The 16534-nt window shown below is 36.6% G+C and overlaps 1 protein-coding gene across 1 annotated transcript; it reads right to left on the bottom strand.

The window, feature by feature from the left end:
• Nucleotides 1-9605: 9605 nt before the first annotated feature.
• LOC141325682 (uncharacterized) lies at nt 9606-13060 on the bottom strand. Its single transcript, XM_073834443.1, has 2 exons — nt 12834-13060; nt 9606-11050 (listed from the first exon to the last, which is right to left on the bottom strand). Exons 1-2 carry the CDS (start codon nt 13018-13020, stop codon nt 10146-10148), a joined length of 1092 nt encoding a protein of 363 aa, XP_073690544.1. The 5' UTR covers nt 13021-13060; the 3' UTR covers nt 9606-10145.
• Nucleotides 13061-16534: the final 3474 nt, after the last annotated feature.

Below are 16534 nucleotides of genomic sequence, written 5' to 3'. Positions count from 1 at the left end.
CAATGAGACAATCGAGGATACCATAGCAGAGGAGTTTATTGCAGACTGCGTTAAAAGGCGAGACCGGATTTACCAAACTTACAAGACAATATTAGTAATGTCCAGAACAAAACAAAGAAGAGAAAATTGGAAGAGGGATTGTCTGTTGACATCCAAGTTGGAGACAGGGTACTGCGGCAGAATATATGAAGCAGGCAGAGAAAGGGAGGCAAACTGGACCCAGACTACATTGGCCCATACACTGTGATAAATGTGGAGGGCACATCAGTTGACTTAAAGGACATAATTTCCCCAAAATTAACAAAGACCATTTAGTCCACTTCCCTGAAAATCCCCAAATACCTGCTCCCACACAGCCCCAGACAAACTGTTCACTCTGTATGTATGCTTCTGTCGACATACATGTACATCTTTATATAAATGCAAAGGAAATGCAACTGAGCATCTCTCTCTTACTCACATACAGTGCTAGAAGAAATATGGGCCAAGAAAAAAGGCGGCATATTATGCAATAAAATTGGCCCATATAAAGTCTTTAAATGGGATGTTGAACGCATCAGACCTGGAGAAATGCTTGAAAGTCAGGTAGACGATGTAACCATCAATAAATCTGCAAATATTGTGTGTAATTGCTCTTCTAAAATATTATGGTTTAATCATTTGTTTTCTAGGCATAAATAAATGTATACAACTGTTTTTACAGTAAATCAATGTGTTTTGTTTTAGATTATCAATGCATACTTAACTTTGCTTTCTAAAAAGTACACAGGCAAGAGCTGTGTACTTGACTCATATCTGAGTCAAGTACTGTGACCAGAGAGACGCGGTTTTTTCACAGACAATTTATGGGGCAGGCAGCCAGCGGATCGTGAAGAAAGGTCAGCTGAAAGTGACACTTTATGTTTCAGGCTAGAATCGCTGATACAACCTTTAAGTTTAAACGATAAAATGCTGTTTTTAACAACACAGTTTGATACAGTAAACTGTCCAGCTAATGAAGACAAGAAAAGGTTTTAAAAAAATTAGGTTACACTGTACAGTTTTAATATAAAATACGCTTGAGTTTAAGATTTATAAAATGATTAATTAAATGCATATATAACTGACATTGTAACAGCATAAACAGAAATCATAGCATTAACATGAATCGATTCTCCACCTTGCGAGGACCCCTAGGATGGTGGCCGGCGTGACAACTGGCCACAGACAGCAGCTGAGTTGTCACGAATTAGGAACACAAACACAAAAAACATAAATCATAGCATCAACATCGATTTTGTAGGAATTGTGGTCAAAATTTTTTAAATGTATCTTTTCATGTTTCATACAGATGTCTTCTGACCTGCTTGTACCATGATGTCCATCACACAAAAATGCAGCCAAAAGTAGTAAGTATTTCTGTCTATCACAAATGTAGAGAGGATCAATTTATTACAGTATCAGTTCTTAAACAAAACAATGCATTTCTCTGTTCCACAGTGCACAGGACACCAAGGGATTCTGTGAAGTAGGGATGTCAAACTCAGCTCCTGGAGGGTCTGCATAAACTGGCTGCACACTAGACTTTTTAGGATTTTAGGATAGATTATTGGGTGGTTGTTCTGCACACTTAGTAAACAAACTCCAGCTGGTCCAAAATGCAGTAGCTAGAGTTCATACTAGAACCAGAAAGTATGACCATATTAGCCCAGTTCTGTCAGCACTGCATTGGCTCCCTATAAAGCATCATATAGATTTTAAAATCTTACTAATTACTTATGAAGCCCTCAATGGTTTAGCTCCTCAGTACTTGAGCGAGCTCCTATCGCATATCCCTCATAAAAAATGTTTCATGTAGGCCTATTTTATTTGATGTGGCCTACTTTATAAAATATTAATTCATGATAAACTTCATTTGAACCACTGATATCATGTGAACTATTTTGTCCATTTTCTTGATACCTTTTCGGACCTTGAATGTGGTGAAACCTTGCGATCTGTGTAGGCTCAGAAATCATCAACAATATCTTAATTTGTGTTCCAAACTGAAACAAAGGTCTTACAGGTTAAGGCTTTAAATACATATAGGCCTTGTCTTTATCTTTGTTTTTTTTTTATTCATTGCCCAGGGCGGTTTAGTTTATTAACTGCATAAATACACAAAATTAAGTAATGTCTGTTGCATAATCCAACATTTTTCATTAGGTTAAATACTGCCCACAGAAAATTTCATTCAATTTAATATTGACAAAATTTAAATGACCATGCATTTTATTAAATGCATGATCTTCTTTGCCTTCTGCTCTGTGTTGTGTGACAATAGGCTGTATGCACGGCGGTGAATGACGTACTTCCGGTGGAATATAAGGATGCTGGATTACTTCCGTTCCGGCGCGATTGTAGAGTGCTGTGTACTATTTTTTCTAATAACTTGTATTGTCTTCTATACTACGGTAACGTTAGTCACAAAAACAGACTCCACTCATTTTGTTGATGCTTATTTGCTTTATTATATTAAATAAACATATAAAATGACATCTAAACGTATTAAAGTATCTTTTCAAAGACGGGAGGACAGCCCCTCTAGCCACCACTGCTGTGTGCCGCAGTGTACAGCATCTGCTAAATTTAACACTTTTCTAAGTTTCCACACGTTTCCTAAAGAATGTGGGATTATAAAACCAACTTTGCCGCCTTGTATCTCCATTACCACTGTTTCAGCTATAATTAGCAGTGATAATGCAGTGCTATTCATCTGTCGTAGAACTGCATTACATTTTTTATTCTTATTATTTTGTACAATAATCATCCATACTAGCTAAGATAACAGCTGTGGTTATCCAAGCTGAACAGTGGTAACGTTAGAAAAGTAAAAACTGAACTGGACTGAACATGTCCAACAGAACTTTGAACGTCACTTTTAAGCTACGTTACTCTACTCTCAGTTGGTGTGGAGTCTCTGCTTTCCTCATAGAGCGGTAGCAGTGAGCTTTCACTGAAATCTCATTTGTGGCCCTGATTTTACCTCACACTTTCAGACAAAATTACAAACACGCCTGCTGCTGGACGAATCGTAAAAAAATAATAGAAGTTCAGTTCAGGCGATTCAGGTTAGCTGAATTTACCTTCATAATTGCACAGATACGAAGACACATAAAACTTGAAACCTTTCTCAAGTTTGCTCTGTGGCGTTGTACTGCACATCAGTGATTGTACATTTGGGCAACTCTTGCAAACACCGAGTAAAATTCGTCGACTCTGCCATAATCGCGTTTTTCTCCGCTTCAAACCTCTCCAACCGGAAACGGAATAGCAGCCTTGCGTCAAACGCGGAAGTACGCGTGCATAGAGCCTATTAAAAACTTTAACTCAAAAACATTTTCATATTCACATGATCAACAAATCATTAACTTTTTTCCCAAATAAAACATTTGTCATAAATTCAAAACAATATTAACAAAAACGTGAAGCATAAAAAAATACATAAAGAAAATAAAAATGTTCCCTTGTTTCTCGAAATTAAAAAACAAAACTGTGAAACAGATTCTTTTAGCCAAAAATTTGCACACACACATACTTAAAAATATACGCACTCATAGGATCTCCATTAATATTTGACTGTGTTTAACACAAAATAAATGTTTTCTTACAATGAACAAAAGTTTCAATCAGAGTGATAGCACAGACCCGCTTCCCACGAACTTAAACACCTCACAAATTTCATATTTCTTTTACAATCAAATAATGACGTATTCCTCTGAAATAAAACATTTTTAATAGGTTCAAAACATTAACAAAAACGTGAATAAAAGAACCTACGAGCATAAACAAAAAATAAATGCATCAGAGAAGGGCCTTCCCCCTCAAAAAAAAAAATAAATAAAATAAAATACAATCAAACGAATTGTATTAGCCACAAAAGCTTGTACACACTCGATGAAAACATACACACCTAATCACACTACCTCCGCTCATGTTCAGCTCAAACTTAAATATCATTTTCTGCACAAACTACATGTTATTTGAAGCGGAACAGATGTTTTAACCGGAGCATTCGCACAGCTCGTCTTTCCTCAACCGCGCTTCACACGAACTGAAGGAGAGATGAGACAAACCCGAAAATGACGCTCTCTTAAAGGGGCCGCACCCCAGATATGATAACATACCCAAACCAATGCTAAATGAACGCATACTACATGAATATAAGATTTAAAAATACAATAAAATGAAATGAATATACTAAATGAATAATTTCCATAATAATAAAATAATTGACAAAAGTAGAGTTCTATAGGGAAATTAATGAATTAATGTGACACTGCTATGTGTATTTTTTATGTTAAATATACTTAAGTTCAAAACACAAATTAGACTCAAATGTCCTTTTCTTAACAAACATGCATGTTTATGTTAGCACATCTGTCAGTGAAAAAACACTATCACCTGTAGCTTTTAATCAGTAAATGATAACTTCAATAAGAAAGTTAATTATTAAATTAAAAACATTTGTTGCTGTAACAACTTCAGTGACATGCTGATGGATAGATAACACAAAATGGGTATAGAAATATGTGCACAAAATTTTCGATGCACATATCAGGATTTATAAAAAATAGTAAAGTAAACTCGTTTTGTTTTCATTTCAATATGAAGAGCTCTTTTCCAAAACGCGATAAACGCCAAATTAAAAAAAAAAAATGAGTTAATTATGCCATTTTGCAGTGTACTGAACCTATTCACGACTCCATAAATGTTTCATGCCAAATCGCTGTATTTCCGTGTTTAAAATGTTCTGCAAGATGCAGTTTCTTTCCAAAACGCTATAAGCGCCAAACCTGTTTTTAATCTTAATGCGATATATCCTCTCGACCAATCAGAATTCGGCGAGCGTTCGACGCAATCTAACATGGCGGCGCCCTGAAGCGTGAGATGTTTGTGTTCAGTCTTCAAAATGAGAGCTTTAAACTCGATTAACAATTTTGATGGCCTGGATGAGGCAGTGATACCTGTACCTGTTGTTAGAAAATGCAGACTAGACAAAGAAAATCACAAGAAAAACAACAAAAAAGAAGGTTCGTCACTGTTTACTAGTGCGTTTTGGTTTTAAAACGGCGTTTTAAAATGAAAAGAATCCTCGTCTACATTAGCGAGTAGCGTGTATAGGTAGATTCCCTATTGTTTTGATAAAGGACGTGCTTGAAGTGTTCGAAAGGGGAATCTACTTATACATATCAATGGCTAAAGCAACGAGCATGATGTGATTGTTTACATGGTCGTCAAGGATACGCAGAGAGAACGTGGACAGCCACGCCATCGTTTTCAAAAGTCTCCAAAAGTTTTGGACCATTTACAATGAAAGCAACCCTGGAGTTTTCAGACTAAAACACACTAATGCTGTCACCAGACGACCTGATAATAAATTTAGACAGTTTTAAGAAAGACCAAACAAGGTTTACAAGGATAGGGCCATAATTCTCCTGGACATAACGCAAGTGGAAAGGCAGCCTCTGAAAAGACTGGCATTAAAAATAAAGATTTATATTAATTTATAGTATGAGTCCCTTACGTCATGTTGCATGTTCTCTTGTTTTTTTTTAAAGACATAAACGAGCAATGTTTTGGAAAAAAAGAATGGATTTGTAGCGTTTTGAAAAAAATAAATATAAACTTTGAATGTGATCGACAATATTGTTGTTTCATTTAACAATCATTGTTTAACATGTTCAGAATGAGCCAACAGACCATTTTAACGGGATAAATTTAATATTAACAAAATATATGGGTCTAGGAAAAAAAATTAATTTTCTTGAAAACTATTAAAATGGATTTATAGCATTTTGGAAAAGAGCTCCTCATATACACATTTACAATAAATACTAAAATCTCATTAATGGAGAAAAGCACTGAAATTATATAGTCATTACGTACAAGTTGAACACAAATGATATGAATTTAGACTTTTCTTGTGGCATGCTATGTTTTAATGACAGCTGGGAGTGCTATGTGTGCACAATAATTTATATTTAAACTAAACTGCAGATCTCATGTCATGAGAAAATATGATTTCTTCATGACTCCGCCTGTTTCCTGATAAATCAACCAAACATCCCCTTCTGTCCAGGTGCATAATTTAGGCATGATTTTTGATGCTCGGCTGACTTTTAATTCTCATTATAAAAGCATAACTAAAATTGCTTTTTCCCATCTTCGTAACATTGCTCACATTAGACCCTTTCTTTCTAGGCTTGATGCTGAGAGGATTATTCCTTCATCACATCAAGGCTCAATTATTTTAAATGGGTCGAATGATGCGATTTCATGTTTTCCTTTGTCTTTGGAGTGTTACAAGCTGTTTGTGCATAGATAAGATCTGTAAAGTTGCAAAGACAACGCAAATATTCGAGTGTGTGCAGCACATTTTACGAAGGACTGTTTCCTGATCCTGGACGATTGTCCATTCAAAATGTTGACTTTAAAACTTTTAAATCTTTTAATTTATTTAAAACATAGTACTAGTACTTACAGTTCTTAATTGTTTAGATTTTTAGAAGGTACATTAACATCTTTCACATTTACAACTCTATGTGTTTGCTGCATAAAAACTAGGTCGATAATTGCAATAATTTGACCATAGAGCTGAAAAATGTGGAAATAAAAATTAATTCTCTGTCACAAGGGGGCGCTTTAGGCGCGCTGAAATACTACGGTTTCCATGGGAACGGCTGAACACAAAGCAGCATTAACCCTGTTTTATGAGACGTGAAATGAAAATGCCAACGACACTTTTCTGAGGACAGTGGGTTCCCTTCAGATACATTCATATAAAGACATCAGTGCCCTGTTTTGACTTTGAAACGTGCAGCGTGCATATTTATTCAATGACATCATTGCCTTTTGAAGTTTAATCAAGCACTATCGCGATTCTCCTCTTTCCATCCCCAAATGTACGACCTCCTAAATTATAATTAAGTCTTTTCTTATACTATTTAACATATATAAAACTTTTTAAGGACTTAAATTTGATACAACCCTAATTGAGGAGTTTTTGAGGACCTGCAGGAGCCCTCTCCTTTACGATAGATTTACGATTTTTTTTACATGACAATATTAACATTATCGGCAGCTATTTCAGAGCTGACTACGCATACACAAACTATAAAAAAGTATAAATACTCGTGCATAATCTCTTTCCTTCACGTCATTCTTATAATAATAAATAACGTTAAATCTGGTGAAAACACCACTTACCAGCAGCCACATCCTTGGCGCTATAAACATAGATATACAGTAGTCAACATTCGAAGTGGATCAAAAAAGTTTATCAAAAGTTGTTCTAAGATAAGAATGGGTATTCTTTTTGGTTTCAGGACAAATTTGATGAAAGGTTTTGATCCACTTCGAATGTTGACTACTGTATATTGTAAACATGATCGGATAGTCCTGAACTTCCGGGTGGGGTCGTCACGTGAAAGGCCATCACGAGGGTCATTCTATTTACAGCTAAAAAAGAGCCAAAAGGGCAGGTGCTCAGCGTCAGGGGTTTGGTGTTGTGGACTTTCCTACTGGTGCAGGGATGTGAGGGAGGCGGAGCGAAAGTCCACGACACCAAACCCCTGACGCTACTTATGGTTTATTCTCTGTTCTTTGTCAGTCTTTCTTCCAGAGCAAGCCATTAAGAGATACAAGAAGGTCTTGGGCTGTTTGAAAGGTGGAGCAACAAAAACACAGGCGTACTTCAAATGTGGCGTGGATAGGAAGACAGTTGTGGATACTGCTGCAATTGCAGAGCTCGAAGCATGTGACAGCGAGGCCAACAAAAATTTGCGTGCCACCTTCCAAAGAGGACAGAGACTGTCTGATTTTACAGAGCGGTGAAGAGAATTATGCAGACAGGATCCACTGCAAAGCACCATTGAAGAAAAAAAGAAAGCTGGCATGCTTATTGACTTTTGTGAGAGACAAAAATAATCTGTAGAACCTGTGTTTATGCATGTGTATGTGTGTTTCTTTGTATGATATTTACCATTCGATGCATGTTCTAGGTCAGTGACTACACACACACGTTGGGTTTACATGTTACATAGGCGTAATGGTTTGTATACTGTACAAACCGTACTTTCTATGGCTCTACACCTACCCTACACCTAAACCTAGCCCTCACAGGAGATTGTACACACTTTTACTTCCTCAAATAACTCATCGTGCATGATTTATAAGCCTGTTTCCTCATGGGGACCTGAGAAATGTCCTGAAATCTACTGGTATTACTATCCTCGTGGGGACATTTGGTCCGCATAACGTGATGAATACCAGGTACACACACACACAGGTGCATTTTTATTTTTTTTGATTTTGGCAAATAAAATCAGACATAAATGCTCAACAATGTGAAGGGGTAGTCATCACCTCCCAGAAGACATCTGTGAATATATTTTATTGTCTAGGTGGGGTGCGTGTTTGTGTTGATGGTTGGGATTTAGTTGGTGATATGATTGAGCTTGATGTTTGAGATTCAGTGAGCGCTAGTGTAGATGTTTGAGGGGCTGATGTGGATGAAGTGATGGATGTAGATTGTGTAGTTCGCAAAAAAAAAATCTAGCACAGAGATCTTCAACCCTGCTCCTGGGGACCCACTTGAAGAGACTGAGTTTGAACATGAGTTGATGAGTGTTACATTGCTATTGTGAATAGTGATGTTGACAGGTAGTAGTGCTAAAACCAATACATTGATGGAGTCTGTAGAGTGTCTAATACATATTGAAGTCATTTTTGTTTTTAATAGTAATATTGCCATAGTTGTACATGGTGATTCAGGAGGATTTGTTGTAGGTGTTGCATGTGACAGTGTACTTGGAAAGCACACAGCGGCATTTGGTAATTTGTGCTGTCGTAGGCAGATGTGGTAAATGTGTATTATTGCTTTGATGTTGTCTGCTGAGGTTCTGGGAGATGCTGTGATCTATAGGAGATGTGGGTCCTGTCCCAAATAGCACTTCATGTGAACTTACAACTGTATACATATTGTTATTGCTTAGGTAAATTATGAATATGTATTGCCAAATGACCAGGTTGCAAAAACATCATAAAAATACAGAACTAAAAAAAGAATAGTGGTTAAAAAAAAAGCCTGTTCTTTATGATAAATATAGCATGATGGGTTTTTTATTATTATTATTATTATTATTCAATGGACAGATGACATGACATTTCGGTTTATTTGGCTCTATATGAAGAGGAATAAGGTCTTCACTAGAAAATGTTTCAAGAAGTGTTGAGTGTGTTATGTGCTTTTGGTATCGTAAGGTATTGAACACTGTTTATGTATGTATGTTAGGATATGGGCCTGCCAGACCAACTCAATCCCCAGGAAGCAAAACAATTCAGATGTGAAAGAGGAAGAGCAGCTAAGGCCATTCTTATATGTATTCTTTTTAAATTTTTGGTTTACAAAATCATGCTTAATTGTTTCTTCCAGGTAAGTATAAGCACACATATTACATCAATATTTAATTTTAAAAGTTATGCTATAGATGGGTCATTCAATCATTGCTATGGTTTCACTGTCAATACTGTAGTAAAACCATAGTTCAACCAGAAAGACTCGGGAGAATTTATACTGTGACAATAGCATTTATTTAGGAGCTCAGCAAGCAATCAGGTTATTTGGCGTAGGCCCCATTCTTAACTTGCATTCAGAGGGTACGGAATCTGTGAGTCCCGCCTGAAGACGAAGGCGGGGGCGCCGCTCACCCCCCGGAGTCAGGAAAGGGGCCATCTGGTGATGGTGGGTGAATGGAGGAAAAGAACGATCTGAAGTCTTCGGGATGGAGGGGATAGTTTGACTGATGGTGATGTGGTTGGTAGAGGGAGGACCCAGCTTGGTGGAGTAGAGTCGTTGGAGGAAGGATCCCATCTTGGTGGAGGCGGGGAGGATGGAGGTACTGGAGCGACAGCATCTGCGAACTCAGACATGTGTAAGCGCTACCCTTTTTAAGCTACAGTAAATGATATGATTGGATAGATGAGGAGGTAATTAGTGATGCGAACAATTGAGTCTTCCTGGCAGAACTTGCGCTAACTTCGTTTCTTTTGTAGTTACTATGGTTTTACCACAAAACTATAGTTTTACTGTGGTTACTGTGGCAGAACCATGATTTATTTTGTAGTTAATATGGTTTTATTACTAAAACCATAGTTAAACCATGGTTACAACGAAAAAAAACATTGTTAGTTTTTGCAAGGGAGTGATCACATGTAGCTGACTTTTCCCCAGAGTGAACTCTCAGGTGGCTGTTAAGGTTTCCTTTTTGGCTGAAACTTCTTCCACATTGCTGGCAGGTGTAAGGTTTCTCTCCAGTGTGAACTCTCATGTGGACTCCAAGCTTTCCAGATTGAGTAAAACTCTTACCACATTGCTGGCAGGTGAAAGGCTTCTCTCCTGTGTGAATTCTAATGTGGTCTTGAAGGTTTATTTTATAAATAAACCTCTTTCCGCAGTGAGGGCATGTGTAGGGTTGCTCTCCGGAGTGAATTCTCATGTGGTCTTCAAAGCACCGTTTTTGACTAAAACTCTTTCCACACTCAGAGCATGTGTAAGGACTCACTTTATGAGCTCTCTTATGGACTTCAAGGTTTTCATGTTGATCAAAACTCTTTCCACACTGATCACACACATAAGGCTGTTTGTGAATTTTCATGTGTCTGGTAAGGCTTCCTTTTAGAGTAAAACTCTTTCCACACTGTTCGCAGAAATAAGGTTTCTCTCCCGTGTGAACACTCATGTGGACTCCAAGGTGTCCAGGTTGAGTGAAACTCTTTCCACACTGTTGGCAGGTGTAAGGTTTCTCTCCTGTGTGAACTCTCATGTGTCTTTTAATACTATCTCTTTGATTGAAATATTTTCCACACTGTTGGCAGGTGAAATAACTTCTTCCTGTCTTTCTAGTCTTTTTTCTTGAGGAAGTCGTTTCAGTCTGTGAACGACTAAAAGATTTTTCTCCATTTATGAAATCATGATTTTTCTCTTCCATTTCATTCAGTACTTCACTCTCCTCTTTCAGGGCCATCAGATCTAAGATGAAAAAAGACAAGTAAAAGTTAACCCCAGTTTAATGACACAACAACAGACATCAAAACATTCAAAGATGTGAAAGTGTCAAAACTAACACACAACTACATCCTATATCAACTAAGCCAGCGTCTTCAAACACAGACAAATCTTAGTAGAGAAGTGTGAAGTGTGACATCTACGGCTCCTTTTCCAAAAATTAGCATATTGTGATAAAGTTCATTATTTTCTGTAATGTACTGATAAACATTAGCCTTTCATATATTTTAGATTCATTACACATTAACTGAAGTAGTTCAAGCCTTTTATTGTTTTAATATTGATGATTTTGGGCATACAGCTCATGAAAACCCAAAATTCCTAACTTGTGTGTAATTAATCTAAAATATATGAAAGTCTAATGTTTATCAGTACATTACAGAAAATAATGAACTTTATCACAATATCCAAATTTTTGGAAAAGGACCTGTATAAATAAATACAATTTAAATTTATGTCTTGCACGCTTTAATGACCTTTAAATGAAACGTATTTGGTTGCTTCGAACTGGAATCATCGCGGAATATCCTATGAAGTCCACTTTGCAGGGCACTTACGTTCATATGGAACAAATGTAATATGTGATAAGAGGTACACACAAAATATGCAGAGCCTTGGGGCACGAGGACTGCTGTATTAAGCAACTGTAAGAGGTGTTGCATGTCATTTGAGAAACCTTTACTTATTAAGGGTGTCTCAAATGGGTCATTCCAACTGGAATCATCAAATTCTGGAAAAGTTCCCCACCTGACCTCCTCAGATTTGTCTGAAAAAAAATCCATGTGCTGGGTAATATACCCAATAGATCATATGCAAAATTTCAGATCTCTACTGTGTATACTTTTTTCACAAAAAAATCTGTAAAAAAGTTTGTTTTTTACACTGTAAAAAACCTTTTGGAAAATCTATTTGTTGTGGTCAGTTTTGATATTGTAGTCATGATGTATGATATTTGAGTCGCCGCAAATAAATCAATGCATGGGAAACACAACAACCTGATTTATGCCTACTCATCACCTTAACCTTAATTTGGGGTAGAATTGAATAAATGTCAAAGCTCAGCCTTTTGTTTTTCGTACCCCTCCATCCCCTCCCATACCCCAGTTTGAGAACCACTGGTTTTTGCCGTTCTCATGTTAAAATACAGTACCTTGGTGTAAGTTTGACCTATGCCTCCTGAACGCACTGTTTTCATCTATTTATTTACTTGATTATATTGATATTTAATTATTTTCTTCATTTCCTTTCTTTAACAAGTAATTTATTTATACATCTTATTCTTCTTTTCCTAATTGTCCTCCTTATTTTTTTAACTTTATAAAAAAGGTGTATCTTAAACCTCACATATTTACATCAGAATTTAACTTAAATGTTAATGTTTTTGTTTTGGCTTATTTTTTGTCTTTGTTTTATTGTCAGACTTGCTTTATATTTACAGCACTGTTTTCTTTAATGTTGTACTGTTTTTCTGTATATCCTACATTGTCTTGGTCTACAAAAAAAGGTAAATGAACTGATCTTAGAAGAACTGTATGAAAATGTTTGCTACATTTGTATAGTCTTTTATGAGTGTTATTCCAGATTAACGCTACAACTTAAATGCCTGATGTCATGATAACAAATGGCCAGTGTGAAAGCAGGATTTTCTCAGTAGCACTTAAAACATTTCTACACCTGTGTGACATTATTAATAAATATTCTTTATATTCATTTTGCAATGAGTTCAGCTTTAAGAATAAAAACCAACCTGTTTGTTCCTCAGCATCTTCTTGTTTGACTCCAAATACTTCTTCAATCCTCATGTCTTCACTCTCCTCTTTAATAAACACCATCTTTGTTTGTTCCTCAGTATCTTCATGTTTCAATGAGGCTTCAATCTTCATGTCTTCACTCTCCTCTTTAATAAATGCCATCTTCCTAATAATGTGTGACATGGATCTCTGTTGATTCTCCAGGAGTTTTTTCTGTGCGTTTGAAAACTTTGTCCTGTTTAAGATGAGAATAATTAATAGAAAGAAAAATCAATGCAAACTAAATCTCTGTGTGCGTCTCAATCAGCTGCTAGTTCAGTAGTCAATGCACTAGTAAGAGTCAGACACTTAACGGACTTATAAATTTATAAAACATACAAATTACCCAGAAGGTTCATATTTAGGCAGGCTATTTTTAATTAATTACTGGTATTCAATTATTTGTTTATCATATCTAATATATTACACTTTCATGAAATCATTCTCGGTTGTGATTCACTCGTTTGTGTTTGTTGTTGTCGTTTGTAGTCCGCGTGCCGCTGAATCGAATCACTGAATCATTTCACAAATGATTTGATTCAAATGATTCGGATTCTCAGTTCCCCTCATCACTTCTTATCATCACGCGATTGATTCATGATAGAGAGAGAGAAATGAGACGCACATTCTCTGTTACTAAAGGCTAATTTTCAAGTAACACTAAATAAAGCATTACAACGTTATATTTAATAATGATGCATTTATTTTACACAGCTTGCAAATTCTTTAATTGATGTAATAGTTTGCATTGATTTAAAAACTTTAAAACCACAAACCTTTCTTCAGGTGAATCACAACAGATGAGGAGCGCGGCGAAGCTTTATGACGTCACATCATCAGACCAAAATAAAAGTCCATTGGTGCACTGCTCTCTAGAATCACAAACACATAATAGAAATGTTGTATATAGAATATAATTTTGTACTCAAGAAATAATGATGCTTGTCTAAAGTTATTAACATCATAAATCTGGGAATATTTAAAAAATTTTATGCACATTTAAAACACTAAAATATTTGTACCTTACCATTAAATTCACATTAAACTAGTTAATGCTGCTGTGTAACTGTTACAAAGAGGGTGTGATGGCAAATTTGATCTATCACTATTTGGACTACTGTAATCAGTGTCTTGTTATATTTTTTGTGTATTTATTCCTCTTTTGGGGGCAGCCGTGGCCTAATGGTTAGAGAATCGGACTTGTAACCCAAAGGTTGCAGGTTCGAGTCCCAGGTCCAGCAGGGATTGTAGGTGGGGGGAGTGAATAACCAGCACTCTCTCCACCCTCAATACCACGACTGAGGTGAGTCCCTTGAGCAAGGCACCGTTCCCCCAACTGCTCCCAATGACTGCCCACTGCTCCGGGTGTGTGTTCACGGTGTGTGTGTGTTCACTACTGTGTGTGTGCACTTGGATGGGTTAAATGCAGAGCACAAATTCCTAGTATGGGTCACCATACTTGGCCTCCCCTCACCTCCTTTCCTTTCCTTTCCTTTCCTTTTGAAAAATCATTAAAACACTGTCAGGAAGCTTATTTTTCTTTTGCTTTAGGGGTAAATGAGGACAGGACAATATATTTGTTGCAGTTTAGTATTTACTGGTGATGTAATGTCAAAAAATGCTACCGTAGCACATATCGGGGGAGTTCGAGCTAAAGTGCCCTTTCGGTCCGATCTTGGTGCCCTCGGTCCGTGATCTCTGCGATGGGAATACCATCCCGTCTCCCCCTTCCCGCTCACCGCTCACGCAGAGGTACGTGCACGCCATCAAATAAAGCTCCCAGTGCAAACTCACCTTGTTTTACACCATTACTCCTTGAATATGCACTGTATAAATATGAGGAGCATGTTGATATGTTCTGTAATATCTTTAAGATGTCAAGAGCAGTGTATTCTGTCATAGGATCATTAACATATCAGGGGTAGCACGTTTTGATATTTGAACAATCATTTTTAATAATTTCCATGAACATAGAACATTCTAATGACATAATTTTCTGTCATAAAATTCTACATGTTACACACACTTCACTCTGGCCTTTTGGGCACTCTCACACTTTTTGCATGTGTATGTATTGCAGCTATGTTTTTTATATTGGGCACACCTACCACACAAATCACACTGCACCTACAAGACAAAAAAATAAATAAAATCAAATTACATATAATAAAAAGAAGCATTAGATGCATAAAATTCCACAAAGAGTTAGTGCATATATATGTATGCTACAGGTTTTCTAAATCAATTTGACACTTTTCTCCTGTGAGTTGATTGCAGACAGCAGCATAATACATATAAAACTGAATAATATAATATAATAATATGAGGAAAACTGCATTTCCTGTGTTGTCTGTATAAGTATTCCAATAGTTATTAGTTTAGGCTCAATCAAAAATATACCATGTTCATTTGATCGAATGACAAATTACAGAATTTAGTTTATTGTGTTTGGGAAATGGTACATAAATGTTTGTGATTTGTGTAAAAATGTAACATATTTTAAAATACTGGTTGGCTGTACAAACTATTGTAAAAATATTTGAGTTTTGTGTACATTGTTTTGAGAAAATGATGTGCATGATTTGTAATTTGTATGAAATGAGTGAAAACATACAATCACAAAGTGTTTTGAAGACAGTGACCTGAGTTTTGAGAAATGGGTCAAATCTATTAGAAAAACTGTAAATAGAAACATTTTTATGTTATACTTTACCATTTCAATCATGCTCTGATCTGCATATTTTTCAAGCAAGGAGCACACCACGCAGTAATCATCTGCATTCCCTACAAACAGTGGCTTTAATTCATAACTGTAGCAACTTCACTGTTTCTATATGTGTAAATGCACCTTGAAACATAAGAAAATACAGTCATGTACATTTTGTACAGTATGTCTGTCTTGTCTTTTACTGTCTGTTGAGGGGTAAATTCCGTTTGACCAAATGTGCAATGTGAAGTGGGAACATTTTAGTTGCATTGTTGTCTGTGGAGGGTCAGAAAGCTCTCAGATTTCATCAAAAATATCTAAATCTGTGTTCTAAAGATGAACTATGGTCTTATGGGTCATAAGGGTTAGTAATTAATGACAGGAATTTTATTTTGGGGATAACTAACCCTTTAAGCTGGATGGTTTGGGTGGGCAATTTGAAGGACAATTATATCACCTTTGGCTAAATAACCCAAAGGTTGCAGGTTCGAGTCTCAGGTCTGGCAGGAATTGTAGGTGGGGGGAGTGAATGTACAGCGCCCCCTCCACCCTCAATACCATGACTGAGGTGAGTTCCTTGAGCAAGGCACCGATCCCCCAACTGCTCCCCGCTGCCCACTGCTCCGGGTGTGTGTTCACGGTGTGTGTGCACTTGGATGGGTTAAATGCAGAGCACAAATTCCTTGTATGGGTCACCATACTTGGCCTCACTTCACCTCCTTTCACAATACCATAGTATAAACAAATTTAAACTTAAATATTGTTCTTTATTTCCAATTGATCTCTGCTTATTGAAGTGGCTTATAGTACATTACTTGCACATACTGACAGTTCTTTCAATAAATTTTTTCAATTGTGTTTTAGGGTACATAATTCACATGGATTTTGACTGAGAAAACATTTCAGATTGGTTTCATGAAGCAGGGCTGCCAACTCGCATTTAGTAATGGC

Source organism: Garra rufa, chromosome 2 (assembly GCF_049309525.1).
Source record: "Garra rufa chromosome 2, GarRuf1.0, whole genome shotgun sequence".
Lineage (NCBI taxonomy): Eukaryota > Metazoa > Chordata > Actinopteri > Cypriniformes > Cyprinidae > Garra > Garra rufa.
Note: the sequence above shows the minus strand (reverse complement) of the source record. Positions and strands in the feature narration are given on the sequence as shown.